Source organism: Thunnus maccoyii, chromosome 12 (genome assembly GCF_910596095.1).
Source record: "Thunnus maccoyii chromosome 12, fThuMac1.1, whole genome shotgun sequence".
Taxonomy (NCBI): Eukaryota; Metazoa; Chordata; class Actinopteri; order Scombriformes; family Scombridae; genus Thunnus; species Thunnus maccoyii.
In genome coordinates, this window is record NC_056544.1 from 9,516,198 (window position 1) to 9,540,455 (window position 24,258).

General features: G+C 40.4%; 2 protein-coding genes across 7 annotated transcripts in view; both read left to right on the forward strand.

The window, feature by feature from the left end:
- The window catches only part of sgip1b (SH3GL interacting endocytic adaptor 1b), a 45,114-nt gene extending 27,054 nt beyond the window's left edge, over nt 1-18,060 (forward strand). For 3 of the 5 annotated variants that reach the window (XM_042428465.1, XM_042428464.1, XM_042428463.1), the window contains 22 exons: nt 6,540-6,603; nt 7,120-7,168; nt 7,739-7,795; nt 8,153-8,210; nt 8,848-9,023; nt 9,178-9,189; nt 9,759-9,770; nt 10,808-10,832; nt 10,950-11,013; nt 11,202-11,272; nt 11,371-11,445; nt 11,538-11,606; nt 11,698-12,459; nt 13,942-14,063; nt 14,285-14,435; nt 14,923-15,034; nt 15,348-15,503; nt 15,689-15,821; nt 15,904-16,106; nt 16,434-16,498; nt 16,733-16,897; nt 17,055-18,060. In XM_042428465.1, the coding sequence (XP_042284399.1) occupies nt 6,540-6,603; nt 7,120-7,168; nt 7,739-7,795; nt 8,153-8,210; nt 8,848-9,023; nt 9,178-9,189; nt 9,759-9,770; nt 10,808-10,832; nt 10,950-11,013; nt 11,202-11,272; nt 11,371-11,445; nt 11,538-11,606; nt 11,698-12,459; nt 13,942-14,063; nt 14,285-14,435; nt 14,923-15,034; nt 15,348-15,503; nt 15,689-15,821; nt 15,904-16,106; nt 16,434-16,498; nt 16,733-16,897; nt 17,055-17,077 (2,624 nt within the window). In that variant the 3' untranslated portion in view covers nt 17,078-18,060. Of the gene's footprint in view, nt 1-6,539; nt 6,604-7,119; nt 7,169-7,738; nt 7,796-8,152; nt 8,211-8,847; nt 9,024-9,177; nt 9,190-9,726; nt 9,771-10,807; nt 10,833-10,949; nt 11,014-11,201; nt 11,273-11,370; nt 11,446-11,537; nt 11,607-11,697; nt 12,460-13,941; nt 14,064-14,284; nt 14,436-14,922; nt 15,035-15,347; nt 15,504-15,688; nt 15,822-15,903; nt 16,107-16,433; nt 16,499-16,732; nt 16,898-17,054 lie in introns of those variants that run through there. The other 2 variants (XM_042428466.1, XM_042428467.1) reach the window with 2 other exon arrangements.
- Nucleotides 18,061-21,404: 3,344 nt separating this feature from the next.
- dynlt5 (dynein light chain Tctex-type family member 5) lies at nt 21,405-23,544 on the forward strand. 2 transcript variants are annotated; one of them, XM_042427620.1, is made up of 5 exons: nt 21,405-21,491; nt 21,848-21,981; nt 22,186-22,277; nt 22,617-22,741; nt 22,842-23,544. In XM_042427620.1, the coding sequence occupies exons 2-5, from the start codon at nt 21,869-21,871 to the stop codon at nt 23,043-23,045; spliced, it is 534 nt and encodes a 177-aa protein (XP_042283554.1). In that variant the 5' UTR covers nt 21,405-21,491; nt 21,848-21,868; the 3' UTR covers nt 23,046-23,544. The 2 variants fall into 2 exon arrangements, with proteins under 2 accessions (XP_042283554.1, XP_042283552.1); XM_042427618.1 differs by having other exon boundaries at nt 21,406-21,491; nt 21,825-21,981.
- Nucleotides 23,545-24,258: the final 714 nt, after the last annotated feature.

The following is a 24,258-nucleotide window of genomic DNA, read 5'->3' on the forward strand; positions in this document are numbered from 1 at the left end:
TAGGGCAAGCCGAGAGGTGCTAAGGCATCAGGGGACAGCAGCCATGTGACCATGGTTGCAGGGATTGGTTTAGTGCAGATGTGACATCAGCGAGCCTCCCACTCCCTCCCTCCTCCCCTCTCTCTCCCAGTCTTTCTCTGCCTCACTCTGCCTCTCTCTCTCTGTACCGCTCTGTTTTTTTTTCCTCCTCTGCCTTTCCTCAGCATCCCCCCTCTCAGAGATGGCGTGTGTCGGTGCCGCTTGGGCGTCTGGGGCCTAACGCGCACAGAGAGGACCCCCTTCCCCCGATTTGCTCTGCATTTCTCGGGTCTCTCTCTCTCCCCCTTGCCTGTGTCCTCCACTGCCGCTGCCTCTCAGCTCTCCCCCGACCCCACCTCCCTGTGCGGGTGTCTGGGAGTTGGGCCCTTGGGTGGAGGGAATCAACATCGTGCTTTGCTGGGGAGCTGTGCAGAATTAGCTATGCCCTGCCCAGGCATCCTTTGACCGGCAGGATTTTTTTTTTTCCGTTTCTGTCCGCCTGCACACCAGGGGCAACATAGGATGAAAATCTGGAATCATGATGCAAGGTAAACCATCTGTGCTCTCCTTCTCCTCCCTTATTTCCCCTGTTTTTTCCCCCTTCGTCCTCCTCTTGCCCTCTTGTGTCCTGCTGGGCCGTTAGAGCTGGTGAATCCAGTGATGTGCTCTGTCGTGCCGTGAGGACTTCTGGGACAACTGAGCTATATCCATGACCAGCGTGATGATGTGTCGGTTGTGTGTGTGTGTGTGTGTGTGTGTGTGTGTATGAGACGTTGTGTATGACAGATTTATAGGAAGATGTGTGAGATGAAAGCAAAGGCGTGTGAGGTGTGGATTTGTAATGGAAGAACTGGTGTAATTCTTCACTTGCTGACGTCCTGTCGTGTGTTGTGTGTTTACACATGTGCCTGTTTGCATGTGTGTGCGTGTGTGCATGTGCAGATTATACTTCTGTCCTCAGGTTTTTATACTGGTCTGTGTCCTATAAATGTGTATTAGAGGAGGAAGCTGCACTCTCTCGTACCTCTGCTGCTGTTGTTACCAGTGCATCATATTATATCATGTCAATAGGACAAGTTATCCTTAAACCATACAGCAGCTGATGCCTCTGTTAAATAAATTGAAGCAAGGGTTCACAGTGTTGGAATGAGGTAAATAAAATACATTAAGCTATGGTAGTAGATCTAACCCAGCATGACAGATGCTGGGCCTTTACCATCCATTAATGCCAATGTGGTAATGGAAGGTGGCTATTATTAGCAAAAGGTCTGCAGTCAGCCTGCCATGATATTGTACTTAGTTCATGAGCTCGAGGAAATCCACACTCCACACAGATGTCACATGTTTATCATAGCCTTTGTTAGCCACACGTGCATTGCTAATTACACCGAATAGGCTGTCAGGTGTAGTCAGTCACATTCAGAACATGTTATTTAGACTCAAATGTGGCTACAGTGCTTGTGCTGCAATAACAAGCTTCTTGTTGATGCAGCATGTATGTCTAGCTCTATGATGACAAAAATAGGATACAGGGAACAGAGATTATAATCTGTGAAATCTTTCTCAGAATGAAATGAGCATGTTAATTTTTTTTTTAAATGACATCAAACCACGGTGGTGGTTTTGTATGTTTCAACTACAAATCACATACGTTATACTTCACACTGATACTGACCATTTTCCAGAGCAGTGCATAAGATGTTAGTCTGATTTCCTTCCTTCCAGGCAGCCTCTGGTTGCAGTTCATGTCGACACTGTATGAAAAGCAACTTGCAGAAACTTGAAACTTGCTTGAGAAAGGTTATCAAAAGCAGGCAACATTTAAAAAGGTTTTACAATGCATGGTGTACAATGCATTATCCAAGAAGCTGGACATCACAGAAAAGGGTGAAATTACTGTACAAGCCAGAGTTATCAGTTATCAGAGAGATCAGTAGGTGGTGATAATGTGCTATTTGTTTGTTTACCAACTGTCAAAGAAGTTTAGTTAGCAGATGCTTTTGAGAAGCTACCATAGTCAAGTACTATAAAATAAAAAAATATAGTACAAAAGTCAGAAGATGAAGTTAAACAGGGAGTTGAAGTGTAGGGACTGCAGAGACTACTCAGTACTGACCTTGGTTGTACTGCTCTAATCTTTTTTTCTTTCAAACCGCCTCCCCATTAACCTTAACGCGTCAGATGGTTTGTTACACAGAACCATCTGAGAAGTTATCCTTGGGAACTGTTTGGAAAAGGACAGGCACTTTCAAAAAATATTTGGCAGATGATTGGATGAACCATCTGTCTATCACCGTCTTACCTTGCGAGGCAGCTGGATTCGCAAGATCACAAAATTACGCAAGAATCCTCATAGGACGCTGATTGGTCCGAAGCACCGGTGGTTCGGACACAAGCGCATAACGTGAAGCCTGACAAGATGGATTTTTGCGCGATCGCGTGATTGTGTGATCTCGTGATCTCGCAAATCCAAATGCAAGCTAACCTCTCCATCACTGGCTAAAGAGGTATGATGTTGTTAAGTAGGCTGTGTGAAAAATGAGGAGAGTAGAATTTTCACACCTATGCACAACTGACAGTTGACAACCAACACAGACAACTGACCGATTGTCTGTTGTAGGAATTTTGCAAAAATTGTGGGACACATTCATCCAATACAGAGAGAGAAGAGAGAGTTTGAAAGCTTTTCTTGCAGGTTCAGTCAGATAATTGTGGGAAGTCAAGAGGACCAAACCTGCAAGACTAACAGTAAGAAGGTTTAGAAATTGTAAAAAAAAGTATTTTGACAAAAACATTCTCAGCTCAAGGTCCATTTCCTAGATTTCTTTTGGAGCTTTCACTCCCGTGTGGTGGCCTTCAGGAGTGGATAGTTTTGTACTGAAAAAACTCTACAACTCTTACATTACTTGCTAGATTTCCTCTGGAAAGCCCTGACAGCTTTTCGTTTTTTGTCAAAGTAAAAAAATTGGATGTCATAATAACGATGTCGCTATTTGGATTTATACTATTTGAAACATATATTCAATCACAGGTAGGTCCAGGTCAGGTGTGGATGTAACTCAATGAGGTCATTTTGATTTAGAAAGATGATGTTTGATGACTAGATCTCAGGTCTCGAATGTCTAAGATTCAAAATATTTGAACATTGATCAAAAAGTGAAAAAAATGCTAAAGAAAATGTTCACTTATTTTCTACCTTAGTCAAGTTTAGAGTCTCAAGATGATTTTCCTACCACAGTGACATGGATTGAGACTAAATGGCTACGTAGAAATTAAGGTAATACTCTCAAAATGTACACAGGAGTCAATTAAAACAACTCTAACACCAACAGCTTTGCATTTTTCTAAAATAATGAGAATGTGCACTCAACACCATATGGACCCAGTGGATTAATGATGCTAAAGTTAGGTTATGCTATGCTTTGAAAAATGGCTAGAAGTCATGGTTTAAGATTTAGAGGAAACGTTCACGAGTTTCTGTAAATTAACCAAACTCAATTATATTCACAGCTAATATCATTAATTACAAAGATCTCTATGTTTAATGAGCGTCTTAGGGCTCTCCTCAGGCAAACTTTGTAAATGGGTTACAAAAACAACAGTCCTGCTCTGATGCACAATTTGATCGTGACCAAAAAATACCCAACTGGACTGCTTGTGCTGCTTCAGTGTGTTTCATAGTTCAGCAGGTTGTTACGTATCAATGTCAGGATTGATTCTTTACGTTTGCTCCTTATCACACAAGATGAATGCAGGTTAAGGGTGGACAGAAGGCTCACTGTACAGAGCTGTTGTCACTGATGAAGAACCACGATGCAGGAATAATCTTTGCTATTGAGCAACCCAGCTGGCTACTAATACATCACAGGCCCTGACATGCCCTTCAGTACCCAGGAGAGCTTTTTCCCAAGTGAATGGTACTGAGCACCCGTCCAGTGTGGTGATTCACCACGTCAAATGTCTCAGTATTTATTTTGATGTTGAGGAGAATTAGATTTTCAAGTAAGCTTTTTCAATTTTCTCCTCCTGTCAACAGATTATCAAAACACCACAACATCAGTACAGGAGTCTATATTGAAAAGAAGTCTGTCAGGAAATAAGTGAGCTATCAACAATGCTAGATGTCTGTTTAGGGCATATGTCCCAGTTTAAAACATGCCCCGAGGAACAAAAAGAGACGGCAAACAAAGAAGAACACAAACTGAGCTGCCTCTGAGTAGTACAAAATGTTCATCCACCCAACTGTCCATCACATGTGTCCTTGTTGCTTTTCTGAGGATGTAAGAACCCACTGTGCTCACTCGTCCTCTAAAACATGGTTATGCAAACATGTCAGTTGTCTGTGGGGCTGTTTTCTTTCTAATTTTCATGACATCTGCCATTTTGCTAGTTTTACTTTAGATGGAGTAAAGCATTTGTGTTTTACAAACCTGGGAAATAATGTCTTTTATCAGTTATTATCACATACATTATACACATTGAGTAAAATCAAAATGCTGCCACACCTTTGACCTAAGAGAATTGTCAATGTTAATTCACTCATTAGGCCTCACTAACAACAACTCACCTGTTTGAGCCTTGACTTGTCCTTGTCTGCGTTGCATTTAGTGCATGTGTGGAGCAAGACAAACCAAAACTGAGTATCCATTCAACTCTAACAACTTGTGAGAGTTTGCTGTCTGGTCAACTTTCACAAACTCACACACACAGAGAAATCTATGATCATGTACCTATTTTCAGTAATCAAAATCATTTTCTGTTCATCAGTCACGTTCTGTTTTTAGAGGCTAGTGGCATGACTCTGTGGATGGCAAAGTCAGTCAGTTGATTGGTTGGTTGTTCCACCCCAACATTTTGGTCCACACTGAAATGTCTCAGCAACTGTTGGATGGATTTCTGTGAGATTTGGTTCAGACATTCATGTTCCCCTCAGGATGAACTGGAACAACTTCAGTGATACTCTGACTTTTCATCTAGTGACATCATCAAGTCAAAATTTTACACTGCAGACATGTTTTAAGACATATGAAAATACTTCTGATCAATAATTTTTGTCTGATATGGTTTTTCAACATAAGATATCGACTCCTTCACCTCATTGAACAATGACACTTGTGTAAGTTGCATACTGGACTCATGATTGTCTTCCAAACTAGGTGTGATGTCACAAATCAGGCTCATACAAACACATCTTACACTTACATGAACATACCTCATCCAAGTGAAGTAACAACAAGCAAAACACATTTTTGAGTTGAAGGGGACTTTAAATACTTTGGTTTATGGCATTCCCATCAGACTCAGGTATGTTTAGTGCTAATTAGCAAAGGTTAGCATGCTAACACACCAAACTAAGATAGTTAACATAGTACACATTATACCTGCTAAACATCAATATGTTAGCATTGCCATTGTAAGCATGCTAATGTTAGCATTTATCTCAAATCATCACCGAGCCTTAGTACAGTCTCACAGAACTGCTAGTACGGCTGTTGTAAATAAACTTGAAATCATCACACTCATAAAGTCTATTGTGTGATTTAGCAAATGTTAAGTTTTCATGGCCAGGGCTGAAAGTACCAGTTATTTTCATTATTAATTAAAATATTTTCTATTTTTTTTCAAAAAAATGATTTATCACTTAGTCTAATCCATCCAAAATTTCTGGAGCCCCAAATTGTCTTCATACTGCATATTCTGTCTGATAATCAGTCCAAAACCCCTGATGATACCAGCTGTAACCAGTTTTGGGATTTTTACTTTAAAAATTACTGAAAAAATAATTATCAAAATAAACATTTATTTTCTGTGAGTCCATTAATACGTTAATCAACTGATTTCAGTAGTTTTCATGGGTGACGTGTTTTTAGTTTTTATTCATTGCACATTGTTTGTTTATTAGTCTTACAAACTGTCAGTGACACCACCATCCAGAAATAAAGTATTACATTAAAATTCCACCTATCAGTGCTCAGTTTTGTTGAAACCTTTAGGCTTTGAACACTTTGAATTGTGTCTTTTTGTTGGTTTTCCCAGTCGTCCTTATCCCAGCACTGAGTGGTGCCAACTGTCAGTGCTGCAGGGGTCTTGGCGTCCAGTTTGGCTGACAGGCTGCTGTAGTGGATCTCTCCCCCTCTCTCCCCCTGAATCTCACTAATGAAGTGAACACATTGATCAACCTTTGCTTGTGTTTCCATTTTATAAAGTCAGGGAGGGGACACTTAAGGGGATTGCGTCTGCACTGCTTCATTTTATGTGGCAGCTCCAGACAGCAGGATGTTTGTGTCCAGAATCGATACATTAATTTATATGAACTTATCATGGTTACTGTATTTCTTGTGTGTATTCACGAGGACATGTTCATCCCGAAGTTACTGCACATCAGCCTGTTACTCTTCTGTTATTTGCTTTTAAGTGCATTTTAATGACAAGACAGTTAACTTTATATTAGGCTCTATAACTTCAAATTAATTTTTCATGATCTTGTCCTCCCTCTCACTTTATCTTTCTCTCTGTGCTAGGACTGAAAAACCGAACCAGGAAAGCCCTGGGCTTACGAAAGAAAGACAAGGATACAGAAACAACGTGAGTTTGCTCAAACGCACACTTGTAACACAATAAACCTGCTTACTATACAGCTCTGACTACAGCTGAAAAATGTATCAGTTTGTGTGCTTTGAATAGTATTTTTAATACTTTTTTCTTACTAACCAACATCTGTTGCATGTTGAATGTTTAACCTTTTTTTCTTTTTTACTTGTTTTGTGATCAGATAGTTCTTAATTTTTAACTTTAGACTTTTTTTAATTAGACAAAGTTGTTGTACAGCTGCTTCTGTTCAGGCATTTAACAATTAAGAACGTTGGCTTTCTTTTGTTTAATAAAAAAAGAGTTTTGTAGAAAAACACTTTTTTTTTTCAAAGTAAGAATGGGTACCAAAACTCAGATATTATATTGGCATTAAATTTCAAACGATATCCAGCCCTAGTTTTGAGAACCCAGATTGAATTAAGAAAATTATACTTAACACATACGTATATAGACTAGTGTAGACATACTGGTGATATAATCTTTTCCTTGTCCCTGTCACTTCAAACACAGGAGTTCACCTGACAAAGAAGGAACTGGAAGTGGTGGAAAGAAAGGAAGTGTACGTACATTTTATGTTTCTTCTGTTCTTCTCAGCATCTGACCACCAATCACTGGCCACCAGATCACCAAAGTATTTACTGAGATATGGGAACACTGTGACATTGTCAGACAACACAAGAAACAAGCAAACAATCATACAGGTTGTAAACAAGGCGACAGTTTAGCCAAATTATCTAAACCACTTTATTTAGAGGGTAAACTGAAAGTGAGCATATCAGAAATGTCCGTTATAATCCCTCATTGCACAGAAAACTTGTGTGCACAAAACTACGGCAAGTATGGCAGGCCAACGTTGAACATGAAAGTCAGTCTGTTTGCCTTCATTAACTCTTCCGAATAAGTTTGTCTAACCCGGAAGTTTGTTTAAAACCTGTTTGACTTATTTGTAGTGATTTCACCACATTCCCAGATCTAAACAATTAACCAGGCGTGTACAATGTTACTATTAGTAGACTCTCCTTTAAGAAAATTCATAATTCTTCTTCTTTTCATCATTTGCTTTCGCAAAAAAAGAATTTGCTCTTGCACATTCATGATGCTATTCTTTCTTGTCTCCATTTTTTGATAGAAAAAGGCCAATGGAGCACCCAATGGTTTCTACGGGGAGATTGACTGGGACAGATATGTAAGTATCCACTGTCTACTCCTTGCTTTGCGTGTACTCTTTCTTTCTGATCGGGCAGAGACACTGCAGCTGTGGGCATAAAAGTGTACTCAGTTTGCTTTGCATATCTGTGCCATGTAACACTTGGTTTAAAATCACTGAGTAAACGGTGCGAATAGAGTGATGGCTGCATATTCTGTGAGTCAGCAGGAGCTTCAGCCAGGAAGCTGACCGTCGCAGGCAAGACATCTGTGAAATGTGATCCACATTTATATGCAGTGTGCTGCTCACAGTGATGCTAAGAGTTTAGCGGTGCCTCTGTTACAGTGTGTGATGAACTAGAAATGACATGTCACCTTTCTTCTCTCCCTTTGCCAGGCCTCTCCTGACGTGGATGAGGAGGGTTTCAGCCTCCGGCCCGGTGACGAGGGCGATGATATCCTTTTTTTTGTGGAGCAGCAACAGCAGTCTTGGGACTCTCGCCTGCAAAACTATTGACCTGTTTGGCTGAGTGACTCATTGGATGAGTGCTTCTCAGCATTAAATAGGCCAAATCGATAGTCCCTCCCTCTCCTGCCACATCACACGTGTGTGTCCCTGCAGCAGCAAAAAAAAAAAGAAAGGAGCAGGAGGGCGACTAGACAGAGCCACGTTACATTCGGACCGGCTTTCTAGTTGTCACTGAGCCACAGTTCTCATTAACCACTGACACACAGTTCACTGGTATTTTAGGTTTTTTGCTCCCGTAGGTGTCAGCAGCTATTTGTTTGAATTAGATTCATAGAGAGCTGGTACTATGGAGACTACCCTTGAGCAGGAGGATTTAGCTGAGACAGAGCAGGAGTGTCAGTTACAGCAGGTGTAATATTGTTAACTGGGACACAGCAGAGTCTCACTCTTCTGCTGCAGCATTGCTGTGCACGTATACTGTGTGTGCATTTGAGAGAAAATGTACTTATTTTGTAAGGACACATCTGGACCATAGCTTTAAATACTGCAGAAGATTGAATTAGCCTCCGTGTTTTGTGTTATATATTGTACTTATTCTACTTTGTCCTTGACAAAGTGTTCACCGGCTTCCAGAGGAAAGCACTTTTTCTCCTCCAGTGATTCAGAGGATGATGAAGAGACCAAGAAAAAGTTCAAAATCAAGATCAAGCCGCTGGTGGCGGACAGCGGCAAATGTGTCCCTCCATCTATGGACGAGCTAAAAGCCTCAGTGGGAGGCCTGGCACTATCTCCGTCTCTGGTAAGCGCTGCTGATCAGCACTCTTGTTCCACTACATAACAGTGAAGAACAAACACAGAGACACTGCAGTTTTATGTATTGTAATAGCTGTTGTGTTGTTTCTCACTCTCTTTGTGTTTGTTTCTTTTCTTACTTATCTGCTGTCATCTTGTAGAAGAGAAGTCCGGTAAGCCTTAAGTCATACATTTCATCACGGTGTCACCACCTACAGATATTGCATGGCATGAATTCACTTGGTAGAAATGCTTGATAAAGCATTCCTTCCTGTGATAGTTTACTTATAAATTGCCTTTATGGCTTCACTCTTTTTCTGCATGCAGTCTCTCTCTCACCTTCACTATTTGTGTCCTTCTTGGACCTTGAAAAACCTCACTTCTTTTTGTTATTTTCTGTTCAGCTACAGCTTTACTTGAACCTGTCTGGCAAAGCGTCTTTGTTACATAATGCACATAAACATAACACACATACTCTTGCTCCAAACCTATTGATTTGTGGAGCTTACATGCTGAGCAACCTGCTGCATTCAGTGCGCAGCCCTCTGTGCATGTTAGTCGTGCGTGATGCTCGTATTGTCCTCTTAATCTCAGGGGTGTTATGGCTCATGTTGCATTATTAAGGCTTTGTGGTGAAAGTAAAGAGGTGTGGTGTGTGCAGTTTTAGTTGGTGTCCATTTGACTGATTTGTCACTCACTCTCTGACCCAGGTCTGTTCTCTCTTCCTTTTTGCTGGTCTCAGAGACGCAGCCCGGTAAGTTTCTTACACCATCTGCTGGCTGTTTCAAAGCAGACAACCTGAAACACAGCTTTCTAATCTCTGTTGCCTGACTTGTTTTACATTGTCTTTGGTCAGTCATTAAGCCAATCTCAAATTCTTATTTTTCTTAAAATAAGTGAAAAATGTGACAATGGGGTCACATTATTTCAAATATTTCCAATAGAAATTAATGGATAGGTTCACAATTTGTCAAGTCTGTCTTAAAACAATAGTGAGGTTTCCATGAACAGGTTTTGCTTGCTCATTCCCCCTGTTCATACTGGCCATTGAAAGATACCTTCTAAATGCACTTACATTGTAAGGACAAAATTCACAGTCCTTGTTTTGTACAGAAATGTATTTAAAAGTTTATCTGAAGACAATATGAGGCTTCAGCAGACTGAGTTAGTCAAATAACGTGGATATGCCAAAGTCTTTTTAGTGAAAAATTGCTTTGTTTCCTCAGACAGTGTTTTCCTGTTGAGCTGCAGTGGAAAGATAGTTACAAAAAAGACAGAATTTGGTACTAAAAAGACAGTAAGTTTGAAAGATATTGACTTGACTAATTTGGACAGCGGAATCTTCATATAAGCTTCAGATAAACGTTTTTGCGAAAAACAAGGACTGTGAATTTTGGCCCCCATCACCTACATTGTAAGTGCGTTATGACGGGATCCTCTAATAGTCAGAATGAACAGTGGGAACCTGTTTCAGTGTTCATTTGGCTCCTGACTGTTGTTTTAAGACAGACTTGAAAATGTGTGAACCTCTCCTTTAACTTGTTTAATAAAATATGTTGAGTAAAGTTAAATTTTCTTGATATGAATGAAATAATCTGCCTTGTTTTAGAAAATTTACATTGAAAATGAGGTGTAAACATCCACAATGTCTTAACATTGAGTAGAACAATAAATTAATTTAAGATAGACATGTCTGAGATGTATTGAAGGTCTGAGTCAAGTATACACATACTTTTATGCTGCTTATCTGTTCCCTCAATTGTTCTTTTGTTTGGGTTGTTTGTTTTTCAGGGACAGATGAAAAGGAACTTGTCCTGTAAGTATTTAGAAATTCCTTTTCATTTAATCTTAGTTTGCATTAAAGCTGTTTTTTTCTGGTATTTATCTGACATTTACTCAAATGACAGCTGACTTGTTGTTATGTTATTCCTAGATGAGGAGATCGCTCGACCCAGACGCTCCACTCCTACACCAAGTCCTGCCCCTGAGACGCCAAGGTCTGCGATTCGATTACTGGCCAATAACAAACCATATCTTCTTCATCAGTTTATATGTTGATGTCTGCAACTGTGCTACACTATGTTAGCCTTGAATAATGGTGGAGCAGGGATCAAAAATCAACCCCAACAGGCAGCACTTACTTAAAAAGTAAAAGTTTTTGATTGTTTTATGTCCCCCTCCGCAGTGACAGGCTACCACAGAGCATTCCTACCTTCTTCGGGCTGCCTTCTGAGACCAAATATGCCAGATATGATGGTACATACCTTATCAGTAGGACAGAACTTCACATAAATTTGGTAGACACAGTTTGCAGAGGTGACATTGATTGTTTCTTTGTCATTATCCAATCACAGTGGTCCCTACTGATGTGTGGGGAGAATCTAGACCAACGTCTGAATCACCTTTGAGTAGAAGTTTCCCAACAGGAGGTGAGTTGACATGAATGGACCTCACTTTATCTTTGTTGTACAAGGAATTACATTAGTGTATATATACTGACATGTTGTAATCTGTGTTGCAGCTCCTCCTCCGCTTCCTCCAAAAAACATTCCATCGAGAAGTCATCATGGCTACGCTTCGGAGTCCACTGGTAAATTTAGCTTTAATAAGTGCACTGTGTTCTATAGATAGTCAGATTCCATGAGAGATGTGATCTAAGTTCTCCATCAAATTCTTTGCAGCTGATCTACCCAATGGAAGGGCAGGTCGCAGTTCTGCCCCCATCTACCTGAACGTCCTGTCCCCCGCCTCCTACCGAGGCTCCCCGGCCCCTGACCTGGATGATGTGTTTGGCCCCATGGACAGCCCCCACGCCATTGAGGATGGAGTGTCTTCCAGATGGGTTACTTTCACAAATGACAGACCTCCACCGCCCGATGAACCTGCCCCGCCACCGCCACCGGACTCTCCTGCTCCAGACACACCTTCATCCACGCCCTCCACCCCTTGCCTCTCACCCGGTCCGCCGCCAAACGAGCCCCCGCCTTCACCTCCACCGTTTTCTCCCGGGTCTCCTCCTCCTTTCACTCCACCAGACTCGCCCCCTTCCATCCTGCTCGGACCTCCACCTCCGGATGAACCAGCCCCTCCCCTGCCCCCTGACTTCTCTCCCTGTGTTTCGCCTCCACTCTGCCTTGACGAGGAGGCAATTGATGAGGAGGTGCTGCAGTTTGCAGAGTACGCTTCGTCCCCTGCCCCTATCAGCCCTGTACCCCCTCTACCAGCAGAGCGGAGGTCCCCTCGAACAGGAGTCATTTCTCCCCTGGTCCTGGGTGGTACGGGGGGAAAGAGGACTCCAGAGGGTGCGTACCTGAGAGATGATATCCCAGACTTCGTGGGCTCGCCCAGAGAGCTGACACCGAGCTTTAGGGGCACACCACCTCCTCTTCCTCCAACCACCTACAGGTCTATTATGTCTTCCCCAGGGCCATATTCAGGCAGCAGTGAGTACCGTGGTCTCTCTCTAAATGTTTACAATGTCCACATTAGAGTGTCTTGCAGTGTTTTTTTTTCAAACTCTCCGGTGTTCTTTGGTTTGGTTTGTTTGGAAAAGTGAGAATGATGCTGCCATCAGTGCCACCTGAAAATCATGCAAATTCTTGAATTGTCTTCTTTGCAATCTGTTACATTGTAAGCTGCACCAACAATAGGAAACAATGTTAGTTTTGATGTTTGCTGCTGGTCTTAACAGCAGTTGATCAGTAAATTATCTGCTAAAAAAAAAAATCGCATAGCAAGATAGCAAATAGCAGATAAGATAAAACAAAACAAAATATCTCTATGTGAATTAAAAGTGTTTTACATAATAGTTAAAAATTGTGGCACTTCTTTTGAAGTCAGAATTGTTGGTTCAAGTAACCATGCAATATAATTGGTTATATAAACAAAACAAATACAGGGAAAATTTCATTATTACCATTTTAGTTACTAGAAAGCTATGACAGCTACACGTGGTGATAAAGGTGTTTCTTCTAAAATAAAATGTGACCTAGTAAAACTATTGTAGACATTGATCATAGCTGCATCTGTAATGTCAAAAAGTGACAACAAAAGTCTTAATTATGAAGTTGTAAATTTATTTAGTCTAAAATACATGGAAAAATTTCTGTGGTCATCTTAAGAACAATTTAACAGTTCGCTGCCTGGACGTGTGGACAGAAACACAACCCAGGAAACCCCTACTTTAGTTTTGTATGTAGTCTCCTACACTTGAACTCACCTGATTCACAGACGCTGCGGTCTGGACAGTAACTCAAACTAACATAAATAGAAAAAAGTGGAAAGGTTGTAAATGTCTGTTAATTGTCTCATTTCTAGCCAGTTTTCAATAGATGGGGGATTTACTGACATCTAGTGGTGTGATTGTGAAGTAACAGCCTCATTATTCAAAACCCTCAGCAATATTTCCTTGGTGTGTTACATGACATTTTATTGAAGGTTTACTTTTACATTATTTTCAGTGATTTTGAGTCCTTCTTGTACTGTACAGACCCAAAACATCTGAGTGTTTATGTTCAGAATCAAATAATATTCTGTTGAAGGCAGTTAATTGCAGTGCATATGGACAAGTTTACTTTTTACTAAATGGTAAAGAACAAACTGCAGCTGTAGTGAGGAAGTTTGGTTGAATCAGACCCACAACACCACCAACACCAATCCTATTCTTTTTACTTACTGAGAGGTGACATTGTCTAGTTCATTGTGAAAGTGAAATATGGGAAAATATCACAGCTCTTCCAGCAGAGCATTGCTTCACTGATTGAAGTGCATGCAGATTTAACTTTGGTCAACAGTCCAAGTGATCTTGTCATCACAGTCGCTCAGTGAAAATGACATGAGTAGAAATGTTGGAGCTAATGTTATAAAAATCTCTCTCGCTGTGATCTGAAGGCAGTGCTAACCACAGACACTGGTATGTGCCGCAGGCCCCTCGTCTCCAGCTCGTCCTGCCACGCCACAGTCTCGAGGCAGCCCGGTCCCCCCTCCTCCTCCTCCTCGACCGTCCTCGCGACCAAAGCTGCCCCCAGGGAAACCAATCACAGACCTGGTACGTGTGTAGCGTCCTTTCATCTCTCTGACTCTGTCGCTCTTTCCCTTCTCTTCTTTGATGACTTTTTATTCTGATGTTTTAATAAAATATGTGTTAATTTATAATCAATTCTGCATGAAATCATGAGTCTCCCCTTTTAAAAAAAATCATTTTTACATTCATAACTCATTGTGTGTGTGTGTTGTCGCTATAATCAAAGTGTGTGTTTGTGTCTCTAGACTCGGCCGTTCAGTCCGCCAGTGTCTGGCAGCCCCCCGCCTTTTGCCCCACTGGCCCGGGCAGAGAGCTCTTCCTCCATCTCCTCCATTACCTCGCAGAGTGCAGCGTCCACTCCGACCTTAGGGAGGGATCTCAACTTGTCCAACACAGGTACACTATTTAGTCTCACATCTCAGTCTGTGTCCATGTTGTCTCTGGCTCATCGTTGCGTGCTCACCTCACAGCCTTGTCCCTCTCCATGATTCTCTCCTCCTCATGTCTCTGCTCACTCAGAGGCCTCACAGCCTCTGGTATGGTTTGACCACGGCAGGTTTTATTTAGCTTTTGAAGGTGAGTTGAGCCTCTGTAGTGCCCACCAGTGCATGGACTAAAAGCACCTGCCCTCTTTTTACCTGCAGTCTTTTCCACGCTTTTGTTCACTGAGTGAGAATATGGCTGCCCATCCCATCCCATGTCCTACTCACTACAACCTCACCTGCAACCTGGATACTAGACTGTCGATTTTGATTTTGTCTGATTGCTTGTTTTTGTCTAAACTCCCTGATCCCCGGCTGAATATTTGAGCAAATAGGGAATGACCCAGGAGAACTTATTTTTTCATTTAAAGGTACCTTTTATGTGTGTGTGTTTAATTTAGGTTGCTCCAGAGGACCAAGCCCACTTACCATGGGACCCCAGGACACTCTGCCAGTGGCAGCTGCCTTCACAGAAACCATCAATGCCTATTTCAAAGGCGCTGACCCCAGCAAGTAGGCACATATTTTCTTCTCTGGACAGATGCCAACCAACCAATTTACACAATTTATAATTTTGTCATAAATAGAAAGTTGTATCCGGGAATAATGTTTACAGACAGTTACAGGAAAGATAACATTAAAAAAAAAGTTTAGGGGAGAGATCTATACAGTGAGTCTCTTTTTAAAGACTAATAAAGTGAACACATTCCTTTCAGCTTTGCAGAAACTTTGTACTACAAGTTTGGATACTAAAGAAATTCTGGGAGTGTATGTTTTTTTTTCAGCAAGATCTCTGATTTCTGCCTCTTCTGTCACTCTGCCTCAGATGTGTTGTGAAGATCACAGGGGAGATGGTGCTGTCATTCCCTGCAGGCATAACCAGGCATTTTGCCAGCCACCCAACTCAACCCATCCTCACCTTTAGCATCAGCAACTACAACCGACTGGAGCAGGTCCTCCCCAATCCACAGCTGCTGTGCTGGTAGGAAAATACATACTGTATGTGAACATAAGTCTCTGAATATCTTCAAAAAGTGTCAGTTATAAAAGTCAGTTGATAAAGAATTGGAAGAGCTACTGGTCTTTGTTTTTTAATATTTAATTGGACATAATATACAGTATGATTAGAGATTGTCTGAATGAAGTATGTACCTCTCATCACTTTAGTGATTCCACAACAGACAGTGTAGACACCAAGGAGTTCTGGGTAAATATGCCAAACCTGATGAGCCATCTAAGGAAAGTGGCTGAACAGAAGCCTCAGGCGACGTACTACAACGTGGATATGATTAAATATCAGGTATCTGTCCTTCCATCCATCTATACATCCATCTATTCGTACAACCAACCATCGAACTAACCTCTATTTCTTTGTGTCTCAGGTGTCAGCAGAGGGAATCCAATCCACTCCCCTGAACCTGGCAGTGAGTTGGCGAGGTGACGCCAACAACACAGACCTTCGAATAGACTACAAATACAACACAGAGGCCATGGCCGCCCCCATGCCACTACACAACATCCACTTCCTGGTCCCTGTGAATGGAGGCATGGCCAGAGTCCAGGCCATGATCCCACCTGCCACCTGGTGAGGACTCCTTACATTCAGGCCCTCTTATAGAAGCGCTAAGACCAGTGTGGCACAATCTCCTGCGTCTTCCACCAAAATAGATATAGATATAGATGTTGAAATGCTATAAATTTGAAATTAAATCAGGAAATCTAACTGTGTGATCTCATGTTGTTGCACCAATTAGCAAAATATAGGCAAAATCTTGTAGAAGCAATTGTGTAAAACTGTCCACTAGAAAAAGATAATAATTCATCTGCGTTAGCGTGGACAGTTCCTTACCATCTTTTGCTTGACTTAATGCATGTCATGTCTTCTGTAATGTGGCATTGTTTTCTTATGAAGGAATTCAGAGCAGCAGACGATACTGTGGAAGATTTCCAGCCTCTCTCATAGGTCTGAAAACGGAGGCAAGTACTCATTCTTATCATGTTCATAATCTAACTGTCAAATTTACTATCATAGTCATTGCATTCTCCCTTTTTTCCACTTGACTTTAAAACTGAAACAGTATGTTACAGTATGCAACTTTTTCCTTGAAGCCACAAGTGTGTTTTGTTAGTTAGTTTCTTTAAAAAAAATAACATTTACATCTTATTAAACTAAGTAGCATACTATAACAGACATGTATCTGTGTCATGCAGGAGTAGGGGCTCTCCTGGGCCGGTTCCAGATAACAGAAGGTCCCTGTAAACCTTCCCAGCTGGCAGTCCAGTTCACCAGTGAGGGGAGCACCCTGTCAGGGTGTGACATCCAGCTAGTAGGGACCGGCTACCGGCTATCGCTGGTCAAGAAGAGATTTGCTGCAGGTAAGTTTTAGTATCTGAAGTTTGTGACATCCAGGTGACTTACTTTTAAATTAAATCACTGTTTGAATTATTCCACTAAAGTAAAACACAGCCAGACACTAACCTGTTGAAAGGCTGAATGTCTCGACTCTCTGACTCGTCCTGTTTTGCTTCACAGGGAAATATTTGGCGGATAATTAGTGGACCTGTTTGTGAACGGAACCAAGAGAATCAATGGCTTTTGACTGTGAAGACTACGGATCCATCCCATGTTTAGTGCATTTGAAACTTGAGATATAACAGAATAATATAACATAACACACACAAACAAACAGATGATATTTGACTTTATAACATCATATTCAGTAGACTGACTGCTGCTGAGTTTATGCAAGTAAATACAAATCATTAGTTTTGTGCACTTGGAACACTTATGGGCTTACATGGAGTAAAATATAGGGAAACCCTGATTCTTTGTTCTTGTTTCAACATAATTGTGGATTCATACAGTGATCCAGCCTTATTCATTTCAGTTTCTTTTGTCTAACTGGTTGTCATTGCAAATGCACTGTAAAAGATAATGTGAATAGATTATATAATATTGAAACAATCTTAAACAAGGTGGAAAAGAATGGAAAATGTAAAAAAAACAATATGTAATATAGGTTTGCTTTTCAGTTGTATTCCAATAAGTTATAGGTTACATGGTAATATCTGATTTACACTGCCACCTCAAATCAGATTTTTTTTTCAATCATGTGCGACTGATCTTTATCGTTGTCTAAGCAGAATTAATTGTTCTGTGTAGACAGCCTTGGAAATGGCAGAGCCCATTCTATCAGTCTTGTGATTAAAGGTGATTGGTCAGTTCACAGTTCAAAATGACCCGCAGCGCCGGACTAACACTCTGAATCTGAAGGTGCTTTTATGTGGGATTATATTTGTGCCTCAATCCTAAATGCATGACAGGACATTTTGAGCAGAGGAAGGGATCTTTTGCAAGAACATGAGAAATTATTATCAAAAAAAATTTCTTTTGAGCAAACAAAAATCTACTCGGTGCTCAATAAATGTATGTGCGTGTTTACAATTTTCTTCATAATATCCTCTAGACCCAGTGTTTGGTTTGTCCGTTCTGGGCTACTGTAGAAACATGGCAGGCTCGGTGGAAGAGGACCCATTCCCTATGTAGATATAAAGGGCTCATTCTAAGGTAACAAAAACACGATTCTTATTTTCAGGGCAAACAGACTAATTAAAACATATTTATGAATATTATGTTCCATTTCTGCCAAGTCTGTTCTGCTAGATGTCACTAAATTCTACACACTGCACCTAAATTAAAAACCTGAATTTAAATTTGAGAAAATGAGTATACTGACTGAGAGAGGCCTGTTTGCGTTTTTCGCAGCCCCTGTAGGTTCTCTTACACGCTTGGAAGGGGAGGGATTATCGGTTGGTTGCAATCTCCAACCTCACTGTTAGATGCCATTAAATCCTACACATTGGTCCTTTAAGTTTAAAGCTTGTAGTGATGAACCCACAGAGAATTATCACCAGACTGCAGCTCCCTTCAAGTCTACAGGGCTTTATAGCGTCGTTTAGCTCATTGTTTCTGTTTTACAACCTGCAACTTCACTGTTTTGGCTAACTCTCACCACTCTCATTGCTTCGATTCCAGCTGCAGCGGGCAGATATTTTTGGCAAAAAAGCTCTGATAAACTGATTGTACACTACCTTACCAGCAACAAACAGCATAGTTAGTTAGCGACTAGCTGGTGAACGTAATGAAGCATTTTGCAGCTAAAGAGCAAGAAATTTCCCTCAGGAGTTAGCAAAGACCAGAAACAGAGCTAAAAGGAGAGTAAATATTGCACTTCCATTCATCAAGTGGACACAGACAGGACTCCAAATAAATACTAATGTTAATAACCAATAACAATAGTTAGCTTGTGCTTATCTGGCAGAAGTTAGGTAGCTACCTAGCTAAATGTAGACTAAATTACACAGAATAAAGAAAAACAATGTAATTATGTTAAAAAACTGTATTAATGTATTATTTATTATGCATGTGGCTGTGTTTCTTCCAGTGCTTCCCTATCTTTTTTGTAACTGATAATTCTACTAACAATCAGATTGGAAACAAAACAGCGGATCAGAAATTACCCCAGTTTTCTGATTGGCTGAAATTGTAACAAAGAGAGCTTACTACTGTGCGCTTATATCGATAATAACATAACAAACATACAACTAAATTTATTGAGCACAGAATAGATTTTTGTGTGCTCAAATTAAATAATTGTCTGTGTGATAATAATTTCTCTAGAAAATATAATGTATGTGCTTGTGCTCAAATGTTCCATCCTGCAGTCAGGATTGAAGCTCACACATAATGCCATACTTTTATACATGCAGCCTTTACCACTACTTTGATGGCATTTTGCCATTAACGGGTCATGTGAACAAAAAGCTGATACTGGCAGTAAATCAGTTACAGCAGTTTGACCTGCTGGAGAACAAAACATTACCACTGTGGACACGTGCAATTCCGAGATACATCAAATTCCCCACAACCGTGGACTTTGGTGGTATTTTTGGTGGTGTGTGATTGGTCGTAAGCTGCTACTTTCAGTTGAACAATTTATTCTGTTGTGACTGAATTTATGTCTGAAAGAGCCTTAAGATGTTTGATGCATACAGAGCCAGATGTGAGTGCCATACGGTGGTGAAAAGGAGCTTTAACTTTAAGGAGGAATATTGAGGGACCAGAGCTGACGATTGTAGGAGTTGCCTTTAATGCTGCTTGGCCAATTCCTTTGACCATGATCTTTGATAGAGGTCTTGAAAACGATTATTGGGGGACATCACAGAATGAAAAGAAATGTCTGTTAAGAAGGCAGCACTGTTCATGTCCCTGCTGTTATACTTTCTTCCTTTTCCACCATGTTGAATAAATGTTTTATCATTTTCTAATAGCAATATTTAAGTGTAAAAAGTGTACATAAAAAGCTATGTTTCAAATATTTCTCTGGGCATATGGATGTGTCTGTGATTGTCTCTTGGTTTATTGATGTCAGCACTCATAAGGCATTAGGTTATATGTGACGACACCATTTCATCAATTGTTTTACATGTGGGTTTCTTGTACAGTACAAAAAAAAAGTGTTACTGTTGATGAATAACTCCAAACGGTGCCGCATGAAATCTGCATTTGTCCATCACCAGTCTTATCAATGCAATACCACCAACTTATCCATTCCAATAAGGTCATGACGCGTGTGTTATTGTATAATCGTGCTATGAGAGGAGACTTTTTGCCTTCACTTAAACCTCCACTCTCTGTTTTGCTATTGTTGAAACCTTCAGAAACTCATTGTCAATAAATTTGGCATGTATTCATTAATATTCCCACTCCATGAATCTGCTGTAGGTGTTTCTATCTCCTGTGTTTGACTTGCACACAAAACAAACCTTAAATTTCATTCATAAAATATTTCATGGCTTCATGTCACAACATGTAAGGTTTGATATGTGTTTGAACATCACATTTTATAGAATGTTTTGATGTGTTGACTCACAGTTTGGGTGTAATATTTCATTTAGTTCTTGTTGGGCTTTAGGAATAAGAAAAAAAACACACACACATGGGTCTCTGAGTTAATTAAGAATAATACTTCGAACTTTCTGTTAACGCTTGTGTTTTTCTTTGCCTTATTTGTGAACATACACAAGTCCTCAATATCAGAGGGTTTCTGTAAGTTTATTTTTTCTACAACTTTTTGGCTGTATTTCTTTCACTGTATTAGACACAGAATATGCAAACATTTCATGTAAATTTCCCATCCAAAGATTTTGAAAGTAAATATATTAAAAAAAAATCAATATAATGTAATACCTGTTTTACTTGGTAATAAAGAAAATGAAATATGAGAAAAGTATCTCTCTCTCATTTGTTCAAAGATATTCAAGGATTCAAAGGTTTTATTTGTCACATACAGGATTGTGAAATGACATTCTGGACTGTGCAATATTAGATAATATAAGAAGAGAGAAGAAGAATTGGAAGGGAGGAGGGGGCTTAGGGGATTATAAAGAAATATAAAGAGGAAAGATTTAAAGACACATTAAACATGAAAAAACATAAATAAGCATTAAGATATGGATAAAGAAACAATACTTACACTTAATGTATGGTATAGTTAGCAGCAAGTGAGCAAGTGAATGTGCAAAAAAGACAGCAGAATGTGCAAGAGCAGAAATACCAGTATATTTGCTACATTTAGACTATATACTATATACACTATACACCACATTTTCTACATCGATAAACAGTCCATTACTGCAGTGAGAGGAGTCTTTGTATATATAAAACTATATTTCTTACAGTTTATAGTGTGTACATATAAATCAGATTGTGAAATTGCATGTTAACTATGAATGTTTTTTTTAATTATTCATCAAGATTTATTCCTAAATTACGTCACACGCACTGACGTCACCTTTGCCTTGAAAACCCCGCCCACTTACTGATCATGGTTGTCATGACAACACCAAGCTCTCCGGGGCGAGCTAAGGTAGCAGTTTGTTCTGCTCGGTTCGAGAGGTCCTGAAATCGGTAAAAACACATGTTAAATTTCACTGACCAATATTTCCGTGTGTCTCATTTTGCCACGATATGTCCTGTAAACCTTTACTCTTATCCAGTGAGCGTTAACCCAAAGAATTATCAATTTACATCGCCAATACAACGAGGTTAACCTAAAAAGCTAAGTGAGCATAGCTTGGATCACTTAAACGTTACGGTCTAACGTTAACTCTATTCGTGTATTTTCACTAAAAATGAATGTGTTCCTTTATCGAGAGTGTGTATTTGATATATCTCCAAGTGCTATTTGGAGTTAACTACCTTATGTTTTGATATGAGCTACTGACAATATATTTAATGCAGGTTTTTCATCCTGTAAACACAAGCTAAAGGAGGAGGAAGTTGTCATGTCTGATCAGGTTAAAGACAAATCCCAAAGAAGAGAGAAGAAGACAGGAAAGGCGCCCTCAGAGGGAAGCCATGGAGTCAGAGGCAAAGAAACAACTGGCAGGACCAAGGAGTGAGTTGTCCAAACATCCAGACAATATAAGCTGATATCCACCCTTTATCATTCTTTTTATTCTTTTTCAGTCATCTTTAATACCTTTAATAGCATCTTATCTTTCATTAGTTTGATACTGGAAGTCAACTCTGCAGTTATTACTTATTTGGAAATCAGACAACCTTTTCCTGACAATTTCTTCATCCTGATCTTGTCTTTCAGTTCTATAAGCACTGTGTCGTGCATAGATGAGCTAGCACACCATGACGATAATGCACGGATGGTCGTATCCATGGAAAACACCTACCAGATGGGTGAGATAATGTTCATGAGCACAACAAACACACCACAGTATCATCACCAACTACAAAACTGTGGTTTTGATCCTTTTAGGCCAGATTCAGTTCATTAAAGTATCATGAGGGATGGAGGCTAAACAAGACTAGAAACATGTCAAAGCAGCAGATATTTTGATGCAATATTCATAGATTTTAATCCATCTCAGCTTTTCAAACAATGCACTTTGCTCTCCTAGTTCAAATTAATGCATCACAATGTTTTTACACCCCTGTTAAACACCAAAGCAGTCACGCACAAAGTCAAATTTATTCAGTCATGGTATTGTTGTTTTGTTTTTGTTTTTTTGACCACAGGACCTTACAAACGCTTCCCTGTTCCTGCTGTCACAGACATACTGAAGGATGTACTCACCAGTTACCTCCAAGAGGAGAAATATGAAGTAGAATGGTCTCGACAAATGACAAAAACAATATGTGAGGTAAATTAAAATTCTGTGAAAAGCTCGTTCAAGCAGCACCTTAGTAACACCTCGGGCTTTCTGCTGTATCAAGGCTAATTCTGTGGGTTGCCTCTCTTAGGTGATAAGAGCCCGTGTAAAGGACCTCATGATCCCCCGATATAAGATCGTCACCCTGGTTCACATCGGCCAGCTCACAGGACAGAGCATGCAGATCAGCAGCCGCTGTCTTTGGGATGCATCTAACGACACCTTTGCCTCTCACTCTTTCAAGAACAGCTCTCTGTTTGGTGTAGCAACTGTCTACGCCGTTTACTTTGAGTGAAGCACAGAAACTGGTGTGGATGTCAAGTACACAGGACTCATTTTAGTCATGCATTTCTCACTGTTATGAAAAGATTGCTGTTGTTGAACTTTTCTTTATCTATGTTGCACATTTTGCCACATACATAACAAGACAAGACAAAAATTTGTTACCAAAATTCAATGTTTTTTTAATTTTATTTTTCTAGCATGGAAAGTGAAATCACATCACCTTAAACATGTTCTCATGGTTATATTTCAAACTAATGAATCACTGGTGACCTCCTTGGGATGTTGCCCTCTAGCAGAGCATGGAGAGATCATTTTTTCGACAGCCTAGTGTACAGCACACTGATATTAACGCCTGGTTTTGGTCCCGCCAATGACGGTCCATCGCTGGCACATCTGTTCTCTTTATGAGGTTTGGATCCCTGATGCCTGCCAAAAGATATCAGCCTTTGTTTAACAGGAGCCAAAGCTATTATTTTGATTAAAAAAGAAAAAGGAGATATTAACATCAACAATTCAAGTGACTGTGTACTGACCGTATGGCAAAGCCTTCTCTTCTCCTGTCAGCCTTCTCCATCTGGATCCTCCACAAGTGAACACCACCGCCCGCAGGAGTGCCCGGCCACACAGCCGCATGGTGTTTGTGTTATTCTGTGTCTGAACATGTGCTACACACCACAGCAGCATCGCAAGCAGGAGTAAGGATCTCATGGTGCTGTCAGATAGGAGGCCAGATACTGCGCTGAGATACTTTACACACAAACACACTCTGTTGTCTTCGTAAAAACATCTGTCCTTATCGGCCCTTTTATGCAGAGTCTCCAGTGATGTCACACACTATCCGAAGTCTTCCTCAGGTAGGTCCCGAGGAAGCAGCGTGTCTTGCGTCATCATCATTTGCTTTTAACAACAGGTGTTAATCTGGCAATGCGGGATATGTGTGGGAATCTAGGCCATTAGAAGGATCACTGATTGACTACATTTTCGTAAATGTTAAAGAGAAGAAATTGCCCTTTTATGTCTAGTCTGCAGGGATTTTACTGCCGCAGATTTAGCAAAGTGTTGCCTAATGGATCGCTTGAGACGCTATGACAAACTGAGGTGATGGCTATCTACATAGCAACATAGTGGGGCGTGGGGCCACTATCATGGACATAAATCAGTGATTCCGAGAAGAGATAGCTGCATTTACCGATTTACCGGTACACTTGTTGTCAAATTGAACT